Source organism: Nesoenas mayeri, assembly GCF_963082525.1.
Source record: "Nesoenas mayeri genome assembly, chromosome: 2".
In the NCBI taxonomy this organism is placed as follows: Eukaryota; Metazoa; Chordata; class Aves; order Columbiformes; family Columbidae; genus Nesoenas; species Nesoenas mayeri.
The window spans coordinates 44518789-44541513 of record NC_137543.1 but is presented as its reverse complement, the minus strand read 5'-3'; the positions used below and the strand labels follow the sequence as shown (position 1 = coordinate 44541513).

Below are 22725 nucleotides of genomic sequence, written 5' to 3'. Positions count from 1 at the left end.
CGGGGGGCCGGAGGTACTGGCTGTGGAGAAGAAGCGCGGCCCCGGTGCTCCCTGTGAACGTCTGCCTCCTTTCTCTGGGCGACGCAGGTGAGCCGCCGGGACCGGGGAGCAGCTGCGGCGGTGTCGGGGGCCCCGGGCCGCTCTTTTCCGCCGGGCGCGGCTCCCCCGGTGAAACGCGTTGTTCCCCCCGCAGGCTCCTCCCGGAGAGAGGCGGTGTTCTCGTCTCGTCGCTGCCATGGCCTCGGTACCCTCCGCCAGCTGCCTCCTGGCCAAGAAACAGTACTACAGAAGTGAGTGCTCGGGGGGACGGCAGTTGCCTGGGGGGTTTCTCTGGAGAAGGGAGGCTGAGCACCCCTCCATACGCACCCTGCCCCCGAGCCGATGTCCGGATTGTTATCACTTATGAAAAAATCAGAAAGTGCTTAAGGTGGCTTCTGGATGATGTGTCTTTGTCTGGTAGTTCTTAGTTGGAGAGTTTTTCATGATGACAAGGAGCTTCAGTTTTAATGAGCATCTGTTTCTGGTTGTTCATCTACTTTTTTTTTTTTTTTTGAATTGTTCATTAAGGATATGTTGGGGGTTTGTTTGGAGTTTTGTTGGTTGCTTTTTTTTTTTTTTTTAATAATATTTTAAAACATGACATAGAAAAAACATTAGCCCAGAAAGTTATGGTTTCTAGTTGTATTTTGTTGTGTACTTTGCATGCTTAGAGCACAAAACCAACTCACAATTTTGTTTCTAAATATGTGAGATAGTCACAGTTTTGAGATTACATCTGGTGTATTAGGATCCCTTTATACAGGAAGAACACTGTAATGTGATTACAGTATTTAGTTGTATCATAATGGAAAGTATAGTAATCAGGTTATTTTGAAGTGGAATATTCAAGAATAGACTCATTTGTACATGATCATAAGATTTGTCACCAATTTCACTGAAAGTTATGCAAACAGATCTCAGAATGCTTTTAACTAAACAATAGGTAGACTAAGAAATAAACAGTAGTGGAATAATGTAAATAATGTAGAAGTTATAGAAGTTATGCTTTGTAGCAAGGTAAATTTACCTTTTAGATTGCTTTCTCCAAGACAGCAGCAAGTCTGAGCAAATTCTTGGCATGGAAATAGTGTACTCTCTTGAAACTCTGTTTTGTGTGGTGTGTGTGTTTTGTTTGTTTTTTTTTTAAACAAAACCAAACAACAAACTATGTGTGTATCTGTTTTCCGTGAACAGCAACACAGAACTCTGAATCCAGTTTTTCTCCCAGCTCCTCCTGCTGTTTGGATCCTGTGAACATTACAGACCAGGACAAAGCATTTAATGGTATTGTTCCCTTCTTTGAAACAGTGTTTGGGTTTTGCCTGTTTGTTATTCAGACAGTGTCTAATGATGTGGGCTTTTTCTCCTTTTGCAGAGTTACCTGAATTAGTTGATAAATATTGGTGGATGAAAAGCTTTTTCCATTGTGAACCATCTCCATCAAATGTTGGCAGAAAAACACTATCAGCAAGCAGGTGAGTCCTGTTTTTAAAATGAAGGGGATAACTTATTCTTTAAATTTTCCTATTAGTGAAAGTGTTAGTAAATAAGTTGTAGTTAGTGAAAACAATCTGGGGAGTGCAATGTTATTTTGTTGATTTAAATAAAAGGTACTGTAAGAAGAGTCGGGTTATAGAAGCTTTCCATGTTTTCATTTTAATAAGTGAATGCATATGCTACTTGACATTAAGCAGGTACTAGTGTCTATAACTGTTCTGTATTTGTAGTAATACTGATTTAATCCTCTTTCTACAGCATTGGTGCACGCATTTATGCAGTTGACCCATTTTACTTTATGTTTAAAAGTTGATATGAATGTGTTCCAAAATACTTAGGCAGATAAATATCTTTGAGGAAAATATAAACATACTCATGACTTTTTTAATATATATTTCTGCAGTACCAACAGTTGAATATGACACCATGCTGGCTTTACTGACTGAGATACTACATACAGACTCTTCTTTTTCCAAGAGGCTTGGGATCTTCCTAGTGTCTGGGTTCTGCTGCAAGAAGAAAACAAAACCTCTAGAATGGTAGAAAACTGTATTTTCAAAATATTTTTCAGTAGCTTAAGTGATATGGCTTAATGGACGTGTCTGTGGCCTTCCTTGTTCATTAGGGTTGCTATAATTTGAGGTGCCTCTTTAATGGAAGTTACTTGGATTAAATATCCTGATGACATACTTGGATAGCTAGTGAAAAATGACAGTAAAAGGAGAAGTGTGTGTATTGAATTACTTTGCAGTAGGCAATAGTGTTAAATGTTACCTTTACAATATCAGCTCTATAGGCAGTCACACTGATGTCAACAAGATTCAAGCATATAGTCCAGAGTAGGTAGTAAGCTCTGTGGCACAAGTTTTTCATCAAGTATTTGTGTACCAGTTACATGGAGTAAGTTTACAAGATAATAATATTAATAGCTTTACTTTTAGAAAGCCAAGTTATACAAATAAACAGTAATCAGTTTGGTCTCTTTGAGCAGGGTGTGTAAATCCCCATCTCAAATACTCAGGTACGACTCTTATTCATATGTATGCATGTTGGTATTTGGGGGTGGAATAGAAGAAAGACAAGAAACCAGTAATCCTAGCGAACACTGACCTTAATCAGAGCTGATCCTCCTAGCTCTGTTTTAGATTACTCTCACCTGCTTTGCTGTAGATTAAAGTACTCCTTGTTCTCAAGTGACTAATCCTGTCAATATTCCCTGCTGTCTGTCAGTTTAGTTATGTGCTAAGTCTGGCAAAGTGTTCAACTCAAAGTGATCACATTACTGTTATTAACCAAATCTACCTTTGTGATTCATGCTCTTGAAAGATACTGTATCATAGCTTCATTTGGTTTTCAGTGTTGCAAAGGAGTATATCAGATTGTGTATTCTACTGACTATGACTTAAGTGCATCAGAGGTCATAGAAAATAACAAGTATTTGGCTGGATGATACAATTTCTGTAAATTACCTATGAAACTTTTTGATGTACTGTCACTAAACCTACCTAACATTTGTCCATCACTGGGTGAGCTAACAATAGTAAATGTTAATATAGCAAATATTTTTTCATTATAGGTAAATGGTTGTCATGGTTATGCATAGAACTCCAAAGTGTATGAAGTGGCTGCTTCAGGAAGCTTATAGTTTCAGTTGAGACAGTAAATACATGGCACAAGACAACAGCAAAACCCACAATTCTGAAAATATAGTTTCAGGAGTTTTAAATTAACTTATGTATTTTACTTTACTGCTGTTGTGTAGTTTCATGTTTCTTTTTTCTCTAAGTGTACAGAAAGAACTACTCTATTTTTTTATACCAAGATGTTTTTAATAATAAAGATTTAATCAGTATTTGGTCTGACTTATTTTTGGCCTCTAATAACAAACTGATCTTTGGTGTTGATTGTGCTGCAGTTGATGAGTGGTTTTGGGTGTGTGGTGTGTTGTGGTGGGGGTTTGTTTGTTTGTGGGTGTGGTTTTGTGTGTGGGGTGTGTGGTGTGTTTTGTTTGTTTTAAATGGTGGAGAATTAGTAAAATTCAGATTTACCAGATAAGGGTGTGTGTTGCTTGAAGTCTGTCAGGTTAAAAAGGAATAATGTAAGACCCTAACACCTTTGTTTGTAACATCATGGTGTGAAGGAGGGGAAAAATGCTCAGACAGCTTGCTGAATGGAGACAATTGTGACTTGAAGCCATAGAAAAAAGAAATTATATAGCCCTTATTGTACATGAGAAATACAGGATTCAGAAACATTGGAAAATTGTGTTAACAAGCTTCCATGTTGTGCTCTGAGCTGAAGCTGCTTCCGTTCTTCTATAGTCAGAAAGTGGGCTGCAGAACATACTGATAAGCTGGTAAGACCCACAAAAAAGTCTGCTTTTGTGTGTGTGTTTTGTAGCTTGTTTGGTTTTTATTATGGGAAATCTGGAAGAACAAGAGGAAGAGGACTGCATATTGTTTGCTTTCATCTGTTTAAGCTCTATGAACTATTTTTTGTAACAGTGTTATGATGATGGAAAACTCTTCTGGAGAGGTGCCCTTGCCATCCCCATCACCTCTTACTGTGGTCAGCTCAGCATTGGAGCAGCACCAGTGCCAGATTATAGTTATTTGTGCCAGGTCTTTGAAGCATAGTTACTGTGCAATGGATCAACTCTCTTAAGTAACACCTAATGCTGGTATGACCAACTTGTAGGAGAATACTTGCTATAAAAGGGCTGCATTTTGTTCTATCATGGTAATAAGAAAATGACAGTTTTCTTGAATTAAATGTCAATATAATTATTTGGTTGGGTTTTTTTGTGTTTTTTTGTTTTGTTTTTGGGAAAAAGCCAAAAATTACATGATTTAAACAGAAGGTGAATGAAGTATGGAGGATAAACTATACTTGTATAGCTTGAATGCAGCTTAGAATTAGGGAAAAAAAAAAAAAAAAACAACCAGAAAATGTGTGTGTATATGTGTATATATATATATATATATAAACTATGTATAGTGGATGGACAATAGCAAGGATTAACTGTAAGGACTATAGCTTTTGCTATGAAACAAGGGTTTCATTTTTAGTATACTAGCCTTTTCTGCAGAATCAAGTGTGATAAATGGGCCCATTTAAATAAACAGGTTTTCAAGATGAGAATGAACAGCAAATCGAACTGCAAAATCAAACTCAACTTGAGTTATTTAGAATACATAATTTTTTTCTAATACATGCAGTGATTAAGACTCCCATAACCAATGTGCTTTAGCATTTCTTTGTAACTTCTTCAGAAGAGCAATTTCTGTTTGTGATATTACAACTTTCTGATATTTTACAATGTGCAAATATTGTTTTCCTCCCCTCCATTATATTAACTAAGCATGCATTATTTCTTTTTGGAAGCAGACTCTGTCTTATTGTCATTTCTCAGCTCTTCTGCAAAGGAAGACCCAAGCAGAGTTCATTCAGACATTTGTACTGGGATTAATGTTGTTTGCAAAACATTTCTCAGACTATTGCATTCACAGCTGGTGAAATTTTGACCATGATCATGTTTGTTGTCCTGGCTGACTCCTCAGTGGTGGAGGGATTCTGTCATATTTCTCTTGTCATGCACTCTGTCATATGCCATTTTAAGCTGTTCTGGCAGTATCAGATGTGAAATATACTGTATGTAATCACTGGATGATAGGTCTTTGTAATACAAAGAAGCTATCATTAGTAGGAAAGAGAATCAGGTCAGTATATTGGGAGGAAGTCAGAGGAAAAGCATTTTTTTTTTTTTCCACTTCTGTGTCTCTCAGAAAGTAGAGAAAGCTCTGTTTCCCAAGCCTATGCCAAAACAGAAGATTCAGCTCCCAGTTACAATACTCAGTGGTATGTTCAGAGACACTGTATTGATTTTTGCTTGCAAATAGAATTATAACATTTCTTGTAGCCACAACAAGACATGATTTGGAGAGAGATACAATATCTTTATTAGATCAGCTCAAAACTGGAAAAGAAAGGGCTGGTAGACTCAAAGAGCTGTTGCTTTTCTTAGCTATGTCAGTGACTACATCTCCCTAAAACTTTGCCAACTTTTGCTTCAGTAAAATGAAATTTCACCTATGCCCACAAAACAACACTCACAGTCTCACTTTACTTGTTTAGCTGAGGTAGCAGTATTGAGTGCAAGATAAAAATGTTTTGTCATTTTTTGAAAGGCACCAAGGTACAGGCTTCATCATAACAGAAGAGGACTGACAGCACTAGCTGGATGTCAGTCACACTACTGGGATCATCTCCTGGGCATTCTGAGGTAAGGATGTCCAGGACAAATGCATTGATATTTGGAATAATTTTTGAAAGAGATGTTATTCAGGTTGTGGTTGGTTGGTTTGTTTTCTCTGTTGCTCATTTTGCAACAAGCAAAAAACCATCTCATCCTTACTTTGAAGTAGTCAGTGATGGAGAGTCTGTAAAACACCCTAGTAAAATTTTCAATGGCTGATCACATTCACCTTTAAAAATCTTCCCCATTGCTGTCAACTTAAATTTCTCTGTGAGCAGGAGTTCGGGGGTTAGTCAGGAATGCATGGTTCAAATAACTAGCAAAAAAAGTGCTGATTCCACCTTCTCTTTTCACAGTAATTTCTGAAGAGATGGTATCATTTTGTTTAATCCCCAGCTATACCAACTTCAGGAAGAATTTCAGCACAATGGGAGTGGATCAATAGGTGGAAGCAGCTGGAAATATGCTTTTTGCTTCTGTGAGTGAAAGCTAAGAGCCAGGCTGTTAGAGTATGTTTCCCACTCTGTACTTTCCTTATTTCAGATTAGGTGAGGACATGCAAACTACTAAGTAAGCCAAATGTGAAGAAAAAGGGTGATGATGTCATTTTGAGAAGGCATAAAAATGTTGGCCAGTTTGAAATCCTGGACCCTAAACTATAGCCTTTGACTCAACTCACTTGAAAATGAAATTTAATGAAAAGATTTCTTAGTATCTCAAATAGTAATAGGTTTGAAGGCTTCTACCCATTACAACTAGCTACTTGTATGAAATGACACATCAATTCAAGTTTTTTGAAATTTCATTTTAAAATAAATTTCAATCCTTTCGTTGATGACCTGTACTGTGCAATTTTTGTGTTTAATTTTGTTGTCACGTTATATACTGCTTCATCCTCCAAAATACACTTTAAATTTTGAATAGAAATTTGGAACCTATACTAGATTCTTACAATAAACCTATTTTAGATATATCATTCTAAGAACCTCTAAATTACAAGTTTCACTGTCTCATAATAGTCCAGAACTGAAAGGATAATACTAGGGTTAAATACACAATTATATCAGTTCCTTTGAATAGGTATTTTCCCATGATATTTTAACCAGGTTAATTTAATACTGTCATGACTCCGGCTCAGACCAACCATATGTTTAAGTTCAGATGAAATCTAGAATAGCTACTGAATCACACAAGGTAAATATACGTTGTATGTACTAATCCCTTCATGTTCTGTCACACTGAAATGCGTGCCTGCAAAATACATGATCAATTTGCAGAAAAAAAACCCAAAACCCCCTCCTTTTTCTTGTTCTGTGCTTTCCAGAAACATGTTTTTCTATGTGAAGTATTAGTTGCTTTGTATTTCTTTCTAAATTCATTGCAAAAGAATGACAAGCTGAAATACATTAAGCAAACAGATTGTTACTTTCACTACTTATTTTTGTGGTTGTCGTAATTATTGTCCTACATTAATCTTATGCCATTATTGCTTAATGTATCTAGTGGGAGACCTGTTTGTTCTCTGTTTACCTGTCACCACACTGAGAATGTAACAGGAGTGCTGTCTGGAGGGGGCAGCTTTTGGTGTAAACACTTTTTAAACACCTACACACCATTAAAACAGGGCTCCAGTGACTAAGCGGGTCAGCTCAGATTTTCTGAGATAAATGTGTGTAGACTATAACTTTCTCATGTAAGGACTGATTTTTGTTCTGCATTTTTACAACATAGCATTGGACTTTAATCTTGAAAGGCATCAACTGCTAGGCATTGTAATATCATATGAGGGCTTTATGACTAATTCTGAAAATGAATTTCCTTTAATTTCTTTTTGTACATTAAAACATCCACAGCATTTGTTTTATAGGAAGACTTGTAAAGAGTAAGACTACAATTTATTGGCCAAAACATTCCTCAACTGAGAACAGGCCTTTTTTTGTACAATATCAGTCAAATACTGCATCCTTCATATATTTAACTTGCTTATGCTCACAGCATACTGTTCAGCCCTCAAACAGGAAAGTCATTTGAGATTTAAACTGAAAGTAATGCTGAAATCCACGGAGATCAAAAGTGCTTCTCATAATAAATAAATGTAAATTAACTGATGCTACATTTGAAGTGAAAAAATCAAAAGGTCATGAAGTAAACAGTTGTGATAGTCATTCACACCTACTTAAAATCCTAATTGTAGTTATGGTATATGTTGCTGTCACGGAGGCACGCCGAGGTTAGTTTAAGGGACAACAGGGTCCAAACTAACTTTTATTAAACCGGTGAGAAAAAGGGTTTTAGCACTCCAAAAGTGACTTAAATACAGGTTCGGATATCAGTTGAGGAATATTATTAAGGGGCAGCAACTAATACAACAGGCGGTCCACAGGCATGCACGTAGCTTCACCCAAAACAATGCCGGAGCCGTCCCAGAGAAGTACACACTTGCCTGAAGACGGTGTGGGATTATTTTAAAAGAGATACATGTACTCATAGTGAGTACGGAAAGTGTACACTCGTGATTGTGTGAGGGTAAGTTTATAATACACTCACAATCCTGCAAGGGTTAATTTACTTACACGTGCAAATGTGCACAGAATATTACACGTGCTTATGTGGAAGCACGGGAGGAAAATACACTTGCAATTGTGTGAGGAAATAATTTATACACGTGCTCGTATTGAGCATGGAAAGTTACTCGTGCAAATGTGCACCGAAAGTACACGTGCTTGTATTAAGTATGGAAAGTACGTGTGCAAATGTGCATGGAAAGTTACATGTGCATATGTACACGGAAGGAAAATACACCTGTGATTATGCAAGGATTAATTTTACACGTGCTCATATTGAGCACTGAAAGTATAAATATACTCGCAATCCTGCAAGAAGTTTTACTCACACCCGTGTCGGCAAGGCAAGCGCAGTCTCCATCCCGGGGAGGGGTGCTCTCGGCGGCAGCATCTTGCTCGTGCTCCGAGAGACCCACGACAATGGGCGAGTCTCGACGAGAATCCCATTTTTATATTGGCTGATCAGACCTGACTGTAGGCATTCTAGAAGCTTCTCTGCACCCCCACACTGGCTATGGGTGCCCCTGAAGCCTCCAAACATCCCCCACACTGGCCACAGTTGCCCAGCGGCTCAGTGGCACCTCAGCACTCCCTTCTCCTAATGGCATGGGTGCTCTGGGGCCAAACAAAAGAAGCTGTTAGCCTCAAGTAGCAGAGAGAGAGGAGGATGTGCCTACTTCTTGCATACTGAAGGAGGGAGCATTCTGTCACAGTTGCTATGGCTCAAAGGATCACAGAGGTTAAGTTTATGTCAATACTCATTCACTCTCCTCTACACCTGTTGCTCTAAGCACTAATTAAAAAAAAAAAAAAAAGGGCAAAAAAGTCCTCAACAAAAATAACACCAAACCAAACAAACACAGGAATAATACAGAAACGAGATGTAGAGGGCAGACAGAGCAAACAGCAATCCCTTTAATCTTAGAATGTTAGAATGGATCAGCCTATCTTCAGGACATACATCTTTCTGTCTCTGGTTAAAAACAAACAAACAAACAAACACCACAACCAAGGTGTTTTGCTGTGGTCAGGAAATAATGTAGACCATATTGGAAGCTCAGGAAGACCAGACACTGGTATCATTTATACTGAACCAAATCTCAAGTAAGGAATATTGATTGAAAGAACCCAGAGCCTCACTGTAAAAAAGAAGGTAGCATTTTGACACAGTCTTTCACCTCAATAAAACTTTGGCCTTTTGGCTGAAAAATAACGTCCCTGGAATACATTGACATGACATGTTCCTGTGATGGCTAGTGGACATTTTGTTTGAGACCTCTTTTATGCACTAGTCTTCTCAGAAATTGGTGTCTTTTTCCTCCCTCTATCCACCCTGGTATAATGCACATTTTACGTTAAAGTGGATTAAGTCTTTATGTGGAACATGGTGATGGGCATCAAGAAAGCAAAAACTTCTTGATATATATCCCAAGTGTGTATTTAATTAAAAAGTTATTGGTTTGAGGGCAAACATAATTTTTAAAAAATCTAAATTATTTCAGTGAAAGAAAAGAAAACATACATGTCAAAACATTTTTACTGGCCATAAAAGTGACCGTTACAAGGAAATGTAGTGTGAAGAATAAGTTGGATTCAACATTAACCTGCAACATCAGAGGCAGCAAGGATTTTACTGATCTCTGAGAAAGTAACATTTATGGTTGTAGTAAGTTGCATATGGGGGCTTAATTCTCCCTTCCTTTCAATAAATAGCACACACAGTGATGTCTCAGACTCGAAGCATCAAGTAGGCAGGCTGAGAGGATGCAGGGAGGGTGAATAAGACAAACTCTCAATAGCCACTGCAGATTATCAGAGAGAAAAATCTGTAGGCTCATTTAGGGTCTGAACCTAACATGTCAAATTTCTTGTTGCAGAACTAGTGAGATTGTCCATGATTTTGGAGAAAAAGAGGGGTTTTTTTGTATGTGAGGTTTTTAAAATTTGTTTGTGTTTTGGATTTTTTGTTTGTTTGTTTTGTTTTATTGATCAGGTGGTATATTAAAAGAATTCTTCTTATTTACAGAGTGAAGTTTCCTGGCCTGTATTATGGAAGATGTCCTCACAGACCCACTGGATTCAGAATCATTAACATGAACTCAAGCAGGCTGTTTTTCTACGAAACACATGTTGTTTTATTTTTCAATGGTTGATCAAGCAGGGCTGTGTGTATATTATATCATCACCCTTTTGTGTCTATCTTGGACTGCCCTGTGGCTGAGGAAACCACAGATAAGTTAAATGGTCCCTAAGTAAATCAAATAGAATCAACAAGTCCAGAGATGTTCCCAATATTCTGCATGACCGTCTGATAAAACTTTAACTGAACACCGCATTAAAATCTGCAGTGCTATCCACAGAAGTAGTAATGACCTTAAGTCATAGGATAATTTATAAAAACTGGTATCTATGTCAAAGCTACTTTTCATCAACTCTGTTGGCTCAAGATGTCTAGTTCTTTTATCTGATGGTAATAGTCTGTGTCTTATAACACAATAAGACTCAGTTATGAAAGCTTTCTGTTGTGGCTATCTTGTTCTTTGCTCAATATTGAATCTTATTTCTACTAAACTAATGATAATTATCATAGTAATAACAATAACAAAACCCTCACCTCTAGCCTACTGCAAGAGGTCAGCCCTGTAATGAAGTATATTTCAGGAGAAACATTGTCTTGGTATCATTACACATTAAAGCAGATATTAAACTTTTTAAAGTTTCTGTAGCTTAAAGATGCATTTATTCTTAAACATATAATTTGCCGTAGACAAGTATGGCCTTACTTTTCATACAATCATCATATTTTGGACAATTCACCAAAAATGAAAATCAGTGAAGTTGGAAAGGTGCTCAACATTGCTACAAGTCTCTTATAATGGGATTTTCTTTTATTGGTGGATTTAGGACTCAAAAGTTTCACCTGCTGGGTCTAATTGCTCTTCCATAGTGGGAAGAGAATCCACCCACAAAATGACTAAGTGCAATAGCTGTGCCCAGGATACACTACTTGGTATAGTGTGTTATCATGTATTTATGTAAGCATTTTTTTTTAGTGCCATAATGTGTCATTACTCTTATTTTTTCATATAAATACCTTATCATTTTGCTGTTAGAATTAACACAATGTGGAAGTGGGTATTACTGAGCCCTTGTCATTCCTTACATGGATTTCTGAGTGTGTATGCTTACAACTACAGGAATGACTAGATTTTGTGAAAATACATCACTGAGGAGCCAACATGGCAGTTTCAAATACTGCAGGTATTGCAGGTACAGCAGCTAATCTAAATAACTTACCATAGTTCAGCCATCTCCTACCCTAAAAGAATTCTAAAGCACATTTTACCCTAGAATAAATTATGTGCGAGGTTTTTTTATGGCATTAAATTGAAAAATCACTTCTTCAGCGTAGACTAGAGGGGAAAAAGTAGAGATGTGAGATATTGCTATCCTAGTATAATTTTGTTAAACAAACAGAAAACCAAATGAAATGGCCTGTCAGTTGTTGATTGTGGTCACTCATTTACATGCTTATTGCCAGGTACCAACATAGCATAGGAAGGACATTTGTGAAATGCAGAGGGGAAAAAATATTATTGGAATTACTTTAGTTTTAATAACTGATTTCTGTATATCTTCAGCTGAAAAAAGCCACGTGACCTTTTAATGACTAAAAGTGTTTCATAACCTTTTCAGAAGATGACACTTCTAATAATGTCATGCCCTCACTTGTCTTTATGAACTGAATAATGTGGTTTTCAGACAGCCATCTGAATTAGTCCAGGTTAGATGATATCTGTCCAATTTATTCAGGTTTTTATGCAGTATACAGTTTATAAATCATAGTTTTTAATTGCCCTTCCACTGTTCAAAATTTATACATAGATACCTAACTTGGTCCATATTTCCTAATAATTTACGTGCTCATGCCTGTACAAGAGTGCAATTTTCAGACCAAACTTTTGAAGACCAGCCTGATTGAGCATTGAACCTGTGGCTGTCATACACTCCTCAAAAAAACACCTCAATTCAGAGTACCAGAGAAGAAGCATGAGATCAGCAAGGCTAAATAAGCAAAGTACCTGATGTCCATGATTTTGGTCTGAAGCATTATCTCTCTATTTTTCAAGAACTTCAATGGTTTGTTTCATGGGACCTTCTAAGCCAACTTTGTATAAGGATTTGTGGCAATTAGGTTCTGCATCTACCACTTTCTTAAGCCATGTGAAGACATGGGAGTGAAATCTGCTCTCACTGAAAACTCATCCAAGAGCACATGAACAATATTTCCCCAAGAGCTTAGGTAAGATCTCTACTTCAGGAATGCAAATCAAATGGCTTTTGACACAGCAAAGACCTCTGTCTTTGTTGTGAGAGAATTTTTTTGCAGACTTATTCAGCATAGTAACCAGACATAATTCCACAAAATTAACATGCAGCATATGAGTCCCCTTTAAGAAATTAATAGTCAATTTTGAAATTAATTAAGGAAAAAAGTGAAAGTTGAACAACAGTTAAAAAATCACATTTCTGAGAACTATGGAGAATAAAACATTAGAATAGCCAAGGCACATCTGGAGAAAGCTATGATCATGTATTATTAGTATAAGAAAAGCAAAACGTTCACCTTCAAATAAAAAGTCAGTTCAGTGATGTTCACACACCATCACAAGGTGATTCCTATATTTCTTAATTTTTAACCTTTCCAAATCAGGTGCAACAGGACTGAATCCTCTATCAGCACAGAGGGATGTTTTGTTTTCATCATAATTTGTCTATCACTTTATTAAATCATAATCCACATAGCAAAATAAAAAAATACGTTAACATTTAGACTCGAGGACTTTGTTTTTCTGTGTAATTTTCACATACTCTGTGTATACAGAATCACCTATATCACCCACATTTAAGTACCTATTTCAGCTGGTGACTTTGGCCAGATATAATATACAAAAAAAAAAATATTAATTTGCAAAAAAAAAGAAAAAAATAGAAATATCAAGAGCAGGGAAAGAATGAGAGAGGTTAGCTCAATAAAAAATGTGCAACAACTGACATAATAAATACAAACCTTTAGACTAATTCAGAGATCGTTGCTGGAAGTTAATAGCTAGCTTACATATAAAACAACTAAAGATGACAACATTAATAAGGTGGGGAAAACAGCCCTGGCAGGGAGACAACCAAGGAAGTGACCAGCTTTCCTGTATCTAGTTTATGCAAACCAGCTGTCTTCAGTTAAAAGGAATTAACTGTGGACAGGAACAATGATTACTATGTGCATAGTTTTCTTTTTAAGCTGATGAGGCTTTAATTGCTTGAATCCAGTCAACATGATATCAACTGCATATCAACATCATGATGCATCAACATCAACTGCATGACATCAACATGATATCAACAACATATCAACTGCTCTTAAACTGCAAAGCAGCTTCTCAGGGCTACATCAGCACTTAATCAAGAATTAGAGTTACAAACATGGCAGATGTAGAATAGCTGTCTTCAAGGATGTGGCTTGATGTTAGTGTAGACATGGGCCATGTCTGAACCAGATCCAAAGTAGAAATCACATTAACTTTTTAATCTAGGCTAATCTACAGTCATTGCCCCCTGTCTCCATTTCCATAGGCAGTAAAATGCTGTACTGTTTTATTAGAAATATTTGTAGTGGTTTTGAATATAGTAATTTTTTATCAGAATACTGTAAATTTCAGAACTTGTAGTTCTATTACGCCTCCCGAGATTAAATTCTTGACTGATTATCTCAAAATTAGAGTTTACTTTAAAAATTTTTATTTTGCTTCACTAAACTTCCAGTAATTATGAATCTAACTAATACTAGTCCATGGTAGGTTGTTTTAGATCTGAAGCTACTTCTGAAAAAGTGAAGCTAGACCTCAAAAGCTCTGAAGAAGTGTAGACCTGTGCTCTGCCTGTGAAAAGTAATATTACCAGCCTTTGCTCTCGTGCATGACTGAAGAGACTGAAGAGTATTAGACATACTTTAGATCTGCTGTCAAATACTTGGAATCAGAGTATTTTTGAACTGTCTATAGATGCAAAGAACAATCCTTCTGGTCAAGCACTGGGTATGATACCTGCTGTAAAGCTGAACTTTTATAATATTGATAATGTTTTAGGACTCCTTGATGTATGAGAGCTCTCCTTTGAAAGACTACATGAAGTAACATGGAGCGGAAGCTGTTTTTATATGTCCAAATAGTGAGAAAACTTTTTTACTTTAGAAAAATCTGAGATGAAACATATTTTTTCTTTTTGTGAAAACCCATTCTCACCAAATTTTCAATGGTTAGGATTCTCAGGTCTGATATTAACACTTCTTATCTTGTTCTGACTTCTTGTTCTTCTCTTGTTCTGACTAAAAAAAAAATACTTTAGACCAGACAAACACAACTTGCCTTTTCTTTCATCTCTTCTCCCCGTTCCCTTTCAAAAGACAACTCAAATATTTCAACAAAATTATGATCACTTCACTAAGAGAATTTAACTTTGTTTTAGTCTCCCTTATCTCCCTTTCTTTGATTTTTCTATTTTTGAAAACTTTTCTAAAGGTTTTCTGTTGTTCCTAAAGAGAAACAGATAGATTTCTAAACTGTTTCTTCCTCTCACCTCCTTGAAAAAAAAGCTAGTTTAAGAAGAAAGCAAACGGGTCTATCTTTGATTGGTGACTTTCTTGTGTTCAGGATGTGGAGCCAGAAATAACTCATCATTTTATGGAAATCTGATGCACTTCTTCTCCTAGAAATAAGTAATTATACACAAATGAACTGAAATAAGTTGATTTTCCACAGGCTTTGATATTACAACATTTATTAGAAGTATCAAAACCCATTGCTTATAGAGCATTGTAGAAGAATTTAAGAAATTGAACAGAAAATCCCATTCTCAGATCCTGCCAAGGCTTTGTTATTCATGCAGTACCTAAAATTACCTACATGCATATTAGAAATATGTAAAAGAAGTGAACTTACTCTTTATAAGTCTTGAAGGCCATCTCCTTTGAAACATTAAAATCCATCAGTTTATAATATTTTGAAACCATTCCATACTAGTGGCTTTAAAGTCCCTCATCCCCTAAGTAAACTCACAAATTAAGGCAACAAACAAGATTTTAAACTAATTGTGATCAGCTGTGCATGCTTGACACTATTTATTGCCTTCAGGAACTTCTGAAATAATAATCATGACTTAATTAAAACAGTTTAGCTCTATCATACCTTGTGTATACACAAACACTGTGCAATATTCATTAATCTTTCTGAAAAGAAACATCTCATTGACACACACAGAGAAAGAGCTTGTGAGGATTAAATAAAATAGAACTATTGAATTAATTTAACTTGGTGAGATCATTACTGAGACCGGAAATTTACTGAATTAAAGGAAATTTAGATACGCTCTGATGTTTATGCATATCACTTTATTAGGAGTCTTATCTCCAGAAGAAGTAATCACTATTATTGATTTGGTATATATTACAGTACCTCTACAGGTGGATGAATTAGCCATGGGAAAGACTCTTCATTGTGTGTGCCAGAGGGTATACGTGTGAACTTCAAGGCTATTGGGTGGGAACAAACAGAGGAGATGTGGAAAGGAAGCTACAACGAGGAGCACATTTACAGTCAGGTGTCCAAGTTGATGAAAAGACAGATGCTGCCTATGGAGCCTCTGGGGATGTTATTTCCCGCAACCTCAAATGCCACTGGAACCTGCTGGACTGAGACTAAGTTTGAAGTAGCCTGCCAGGGCCCACTGGTTATGAAGGATACATGTGTTCCCAAAGCATTTTATTTTGATCTGCACAGAGATCAGTAACTTGCCATGCTTAGAAAGCTATTCTATCTTGTGTTCCTTTTGACATGTTCTCCTTAAGAAAAATAGCAGATAGATTCCTCTCAAGGCTTTGGCTGAATTTAGGTCCTGTCACAAAATATTTCACTTTTTTTTCCATGATATTATTTACCCTAATTTCAGATATAGCCATTGTGAGATAGCCATAGATCATAGGTCCACATTTTCAGCTCTGTGTACTTAAAACCACACATCTTAAAATATATGCTGGTCATTGATTTGCCAAATTAGAGGTCTGCCTAAAAATTCTACATCTGTTCCTTCAAAGACATCTCTCTTGTGGTCTCTGTTTGCAACTGAAAAGCACAATTAAGGTACTATTGAAGGTTAAATAAAAGTAGTGTCAATAAGTCTCCTATAGATGAGTGAGAAATCATTTCTGCAGTGTTCATGTGCTATAATGAACTGTAGGGAAGAAATGCTTAGCTCTTTAAATGAGCTTTGGGAGCTCTGGAGTATTAGCTATTAGGAGCTGAGTTTACCTTAACTTGTCTTCACCCATCCATGTAGATTTATATCATGAAAGCTAAAAACTCTAGAGCTTAAGGTAGAAAATGGACCCATCCAACCCACAGGAAACTTACCTCTCTCATAGTCTGCCTGTGTCTCTCTCTTCACAGGCAGACAGAACTGTTGTGAGACTCATGAGGGCCAGGGCACAGAGCAGAAGAAGTTGAAAGCTGTCATCTTCAATTTATCTGATAGATGATGGGCATTGCTGTCTAACTCAGGGTGACAATTCCTACACCTCCTCTCAACAACTGCCAGAGTTGTAGGAAGCAGTAACGTGTTAAAACTAAACTATCAGTGGGAATTATGGCTACTCTTTACACTTCGAAGGAATATATTTGAAGTATGGACATTTTCACATGGTCAGAAATTTGAACTTCTTTTGGCTTTTCATTGTAGAGACTCCACACACCTGTTCTCAATAGATGCTACATGAAGTGTTGCTATGCTTTTCTCCTTTTGTACCCATGTAGAAAAGATACAATTTAGCACTAGACACTTTGACATGCAGTCTTGATCTGTAGTAAGAGTACAGAATTTTGGCTGACCTCAATAGCAGTTTCATAGCCCACAGTCAAAGCTGTGCTCAGCCTCTGTAATGTCAAGGAAATTAAGTTTATTCAGAAACTTTTTGTGCTGCTAGTAAGTCCTGGGTGGTTTAAAACTGAATCTTTAAGAGCAGGCAGAGGCATTCAATACGTACGATAAACTGGTTTGATGGGATGTAGCATACAGCAAGTTGAAGTGGTTTCTGCTTTAATACATACTTGTCACAATACCACTTTTTACAAAAAAAAAAAAAGCAATCTTAGTAATTAAGTTATTTGCTTTGTATTCCACAACTAACCTTGGAAACAGTATTCTTAAGTCTATCATCACCCAAAGCAAGAAAGGTACTTCATTTTTTCCCCTTATGAGGGCTAGAAAGATAAATAATGTCATAAAAGAAACAGTTCTCAAAGTGAAATTTTTGCTAAAGAAAAAAACAGACACAGGAAGAATCCAGTAAAAAGTTAGCTGTAAGCACCTATTTCATGATCAGACTTCACAGCTTTGCCTGCATTGATCTGGACTGGTGACAGGCAACTGTACTCTTTGAGGTGTCAGGATGTTTAAAGATATAAGCATATCCAAATAAGCTTTGCTTATTACCAAGATTTATTTTCTTATTTTAAGCACTACCTTTTTCTCCTGTTTAAACAATAACATCTAATGATACAGATATTATATAAGATAAAGATGTTCTTGTAAGTCTCATTAAATTCAAGCTTAATAAATTTATTTTTGCATATATTCATTTTGTATGACACCTTTTTGAAGCAGTTATTGGAATAGTTTTTCTTAGTAATCTAATTTTCTATTTATTTTGCATGACTATTAAGTACAACTAGTAATATGGACATGCAAAAAGACTTTAAAAGAATTGAATTAAACCTTACATATATTTCTGTGTGTGCTCAAGCTATTTGGTATATTCCTGAGAATTAGCTTGATTGTATATTCAATATTTGAACATCAACTGAGACTATTTGTTCTTCCCCTTGTTGAAAGCACCTGTGGCTGCTGCTGTTACAAGCATGATTTAAATTTATTGTTTCTATAACCAAATATATTTTAATACATAAATTTTAATGGTGTATGTGGGCACTCTAAAAATGTCTTTATCCCTATGTCTTTAAACCTAGAATTTGACTTATACCAACAGTATTATTTTCATAAAGAAATATTACATTGCATTGCTCTGTAGAATGTTCTAATACTGAGTTTAAAGACTTGTTAGCCATTAGAGAAGCAGAGGCTTTTCTCTGACACTATAACCTGCAAAAAAAAAAGGTGATAGCTTGCTTCTGCAATACTTCTGAATGAGTCAAATAAAGATTTTTGTCTTGAATGAACATAATTATAGTATGTAGGCATCATTGCAGAAGAGCAGTTTTAGTTCATTAGAATCTGAAACTAGTACTTTTAATGTTTTGTTTTATCTCAACAAAAGAATGGGTAGAAAACAATAACTTGCCATAACAAATACCTTTTAATTTAAAAATATGTTTCAGATTTTAATTTCATAATATACAGTGGCTCAAAAGAGAAATACTTTCAAAATATCAATAACATAACAACCTTGCATCGTATTCTAGTTAAAAATGAAGGCAAAATTGATAGCACAGATACTGTTGCAGTGCATCTGTCCTGTTCAGCTTTACCTTCTGTTGTATACAGTGAGGTCCTGTTAAAAAGCTGGTCCACAGTAAATATTTTTTAAATTTGTCTGTGGTGTTGAGCTTTAAAAAAGCATCATGTTCTCTCTAGGATTAGCTAGGAGGTACATTCCAGCTTCTACAATACAAATCAAGCCTCAGTAATATTTATGTAGTTTTGCTCCTTCTTGGTTTGATTGTGAGACTGTTCAGGTGGATATGAAAGCTACAGCCTTAGAGAAAAACTGAAATAGAACATCATGTACAAGCATCTCTGTTGAGGAGATGACTGCAGACTTTTTCTCTGTTCACTAGCTGATCTTAAAATGCCTCATAAAGCTTCCAAAGGACTAATGAATTCCCACAGATAATAAGGAAAACTGCAGCCCTTTCTTTCCAAGCACAAAATACTATTATTTACTGAAGCTTTTAAAAGAATGGTATATAATGAGGCATCAAGGCAAAAACGCCTCTTACACAAAACAAGAAACCACAAGGAACTGCTATTTAAGACTGCTTCTTCAAGCAATGGTTAATAACCTGACTAGCAGTGACGAAAATAAATATTCCACAACTGAAGAGCAAGCAAAAGATGCAGTGCTGTATCATGAATCTTGAAAAATTTTCATATTGGATGGAGACTATAGCAAAATAAATTACTTGTGGTTTCCATTTTTGGTACTCAATGTAATTTGTTCATTAAGTACTCAGGTATTTAGAAAAAATATGCCAATGAAAGCACTTTACATATACACAGATATCACTCTTGGAGGAAATGCTTTGCATCCAGGAAAAAAGAAAAAAAAGCTGAATTAGCATATCCACAAGACAGGGAAAAGTAACAGATTGATTTCTATAGAGCAATTGCACAATTCACACTGGCAACTGTTTGGTATGCTACAGTAGTATTGATCCAGGAGCCACGTCACAATCAATCAGACTCTCAGAGGACTGTGAAGGAATTGCAAATGCTATAGTTAACTAAGCACATAGTAAAAAGTTTTATTGAAATAAAAAGTGACTTCTCAGCTGCAGATACCTACCACCTATTTTTTACTTTAAGTTGCTTAGAAAAATGATTATGTGAGCTTAATAACCCTTTCAAAATACTGAGATCATAAACCATCTCACTAAGGGTGCTGTTCTCTAATAGTAACATTAAGTCACATCAGTGTAACAAAATGTACTAAAACAACTCTCATAAATCAGTGTTTAATTATAAGTTTCCTTCAGAATATTAAACCTCTTCTATATCATTTTTCACTGAAAATCAAGGTGCAAGACCATTGACTACTAATGCAGATCAGCAATATGTATGTGTATGTGTTTACTCCCTTGTCTCTGTATTGCTATTCGCTCTGTGGGCACCACCTTTTTTAATACTGGGACTTCCTCTACATACAAGACATAAGGAACCCCATACTGACGTTGCTCTAACTTGTTAGAAATGTCTACCATTATCTGTGACTGTACATGGTGCCAACAGTCTAGACTTACTGTCATTTTCTGTTCTCTACACCTCTCATCCCCTCCCATCTTGTTTTATCATAACAAAAGAAGACTTGGGTGCCCCATAACACCATGCAACAGCCTGGCTCCACATGATATTTTTGCATGGACAGGTCAGTCTTTTGTAAGTGCACTTGAGTCTTTCTCTTTTTTTACCCCACATTGGGCCTGGTTTTTGTCAATTAGGGATGAGTTGCAGGTCATAGTAAGATATTTTGTTCTTAATCCTTCAGCACCTGTCTATTCACATGCACCTTCTCTATTACAACTTGTAATGCCATTTTTAGCAAAACATAGATATTTTTGTTTAGTATCTTTAACAAAAGCTTGACTTTTCAGGGGCAATTTTTTTAAAAAAGGAGAAGCTCTGTTTAGGTGGTACATATTCCAGGCTATAAGGAACTAAAATTCCAGCTGCAGTTTCTAGAAGAAAGTTCTTTATATCATCTATAGGCTTCTTAAGGAAAAGGATTATACAAAATCCTTTATTGGACATTTTTAAAACTAGACACTGCTTTCTATATTGTTGTAATCTATTTTTAAAAGTCTTCTAAAAGTATGTTCTTGAAGATTTGATTCATCCTAGCAGGTTTGTACCATCATCCAAGGGTTCCTCATACTTTCCCTCAAAAGCAGGTCTGCAGATCAAGGCCTTACCTGATAATACGGACTTATTTCAATGACTTACCAGAAATAACATGAATTAAAATTCAAAGCGTCAGACACTGCTGCATTATTTTTAAATGAATAGTCAGTGAGGTCAGTTATTTTCTCTAAGTAACCATAACTAGGTTACATGGAAACAAATGTCAGACAAACCCTGGAAAATATTAGAACCATCTGGCAATCTCAGCACTTTAAAAAAGGATTACCCAATCTGGATGGAAATGTGCATACTGATAACTGGACTGTGTTGGGGTACAGATCCACCTGTTGGATAGTACAGGGATATGACATACCACATCACAAAATCTATTCCTCATTCAGATAGAAAGACTTGTGATATTTTCTCTCACAAATGCAGTTTTTCATGTTTGAAATGCAGATTTGGTGCTCAGAAGCACAGAAATATTGTTTACTCCGCTGTGTAAACTAACCAGTCTAAGAAATGTGCGGTGAACCTAGAGATAAAGGAAGGTTGAAGTGGTGATCAAGCTGTAACAGTGTTGGTTTATGTTGTATGTCCTATTTATTAAAGATAATAAGTACCTGCTGAAAATCAGTCTCCCTCTGCTCCTGCTAACACCTGACAGAAAGATTAAGCATAAAGCTTTGCCTGAAGACTTTAAAACCCTGGCCATTGCTTCTCCCTGTGAAAGCAAAAAGGCTCAACTTCTCTTATTCAACTATTTTTCTGTGTCAGCTGACAGACCCATTTCCTTAAACGACTCTCTTTCCTTGGTCTTCTTCCCTATTTCAAAAATACATTTTTGCCTGCAAATTGCTGTGACTAACATCTTTATTACAGGAGTGAACAACAAACAAATCTGAAAGGAGAGAGAAAAACCCAGGAGATTAAATTTGTTTGTACTGAGTCTTATCAGCCTTGCCCTCAGGGCCATTTCACACATTTACTGTGTCCCTGCAACAGAGGAAACAGCTCTTGGCAATGACCTTTTTGAATCTGTGGCATATCTGAAATGTGCAGCAGAGCATAGCATTTTCCACCGGTAACCTTTTTGTCTATACACTCTCTCTCTCTGTTGTTATTCCCTAGCAAGCTCTCAGCACCTTTTGCACCTCTGTGTGTCTCTGGTGGCTTAGAACTCCTTCAGAAGGAGTTCTTTAAGAGGAGGCCCTCTGATTTACCTATTCCGGAGAGCTGTACACCTCTACAGTAACAGTGGCACTGAGCATTTTGTTTATTCTCTATGGCACTGCATCAAACATTGAGCAAACATGCATGCTCAAGAAACAAACAACCTAACAGCCTGGGTAATCACACAATTATCTGTGATGGAAATATTTTAAAACAGTATGTTATGACTAAAAAGTCCTTGAAGTATAGGCTTCTGTTTGGAAAATGTCAAGTGTCCTGCAGAGTTACTACTACAGCCTAAACAATTTTTGTTTAGAAAAGCTGACATGAAAACCAAAATCTTTCCAGATATGTAATACAAACAGAAGATTCTCCACTTTCATCTGAAAGAGATAGCTGAGGAATTAACTGTGCTGCACTGTGATCCACAGTTCTGCATAAACTAATATGTTAACTTCAAGCCTACAAGGTAGGACTGAGGGCCAGTGAAACAAATGAGTGTAACACTGATATTTA

The 22725-nt window shown here is 36.4% G+C and overlaps 1 protein-coding gene across 1 annotated transcript; it reads left to right on the top strand.

The window, feature by feature from the left end:
- Positions 1–235: 235 nt before the first annotated feature.
- PPDPFL (pancreatic progenitor cell differentiation and proliferation factor like) lies at positions 236–22291 on the top strand (the record flags this gene model as incomplete). The annotated part of the gene is made up of 4 exons (XM_080364133.1): positions 236–290; positions 1234–1323; positions 1415–1514; positions 22168–22291. 4 exons carry the CDS (start codon positions 236–238, stop codon positions 22289–22291), a joined length of 369 nt encoding a protein of 122 aa, XP_080220259.1.
- Between the last annotated feature and the right edge of the window lie 434 nt (positions 22292–22725).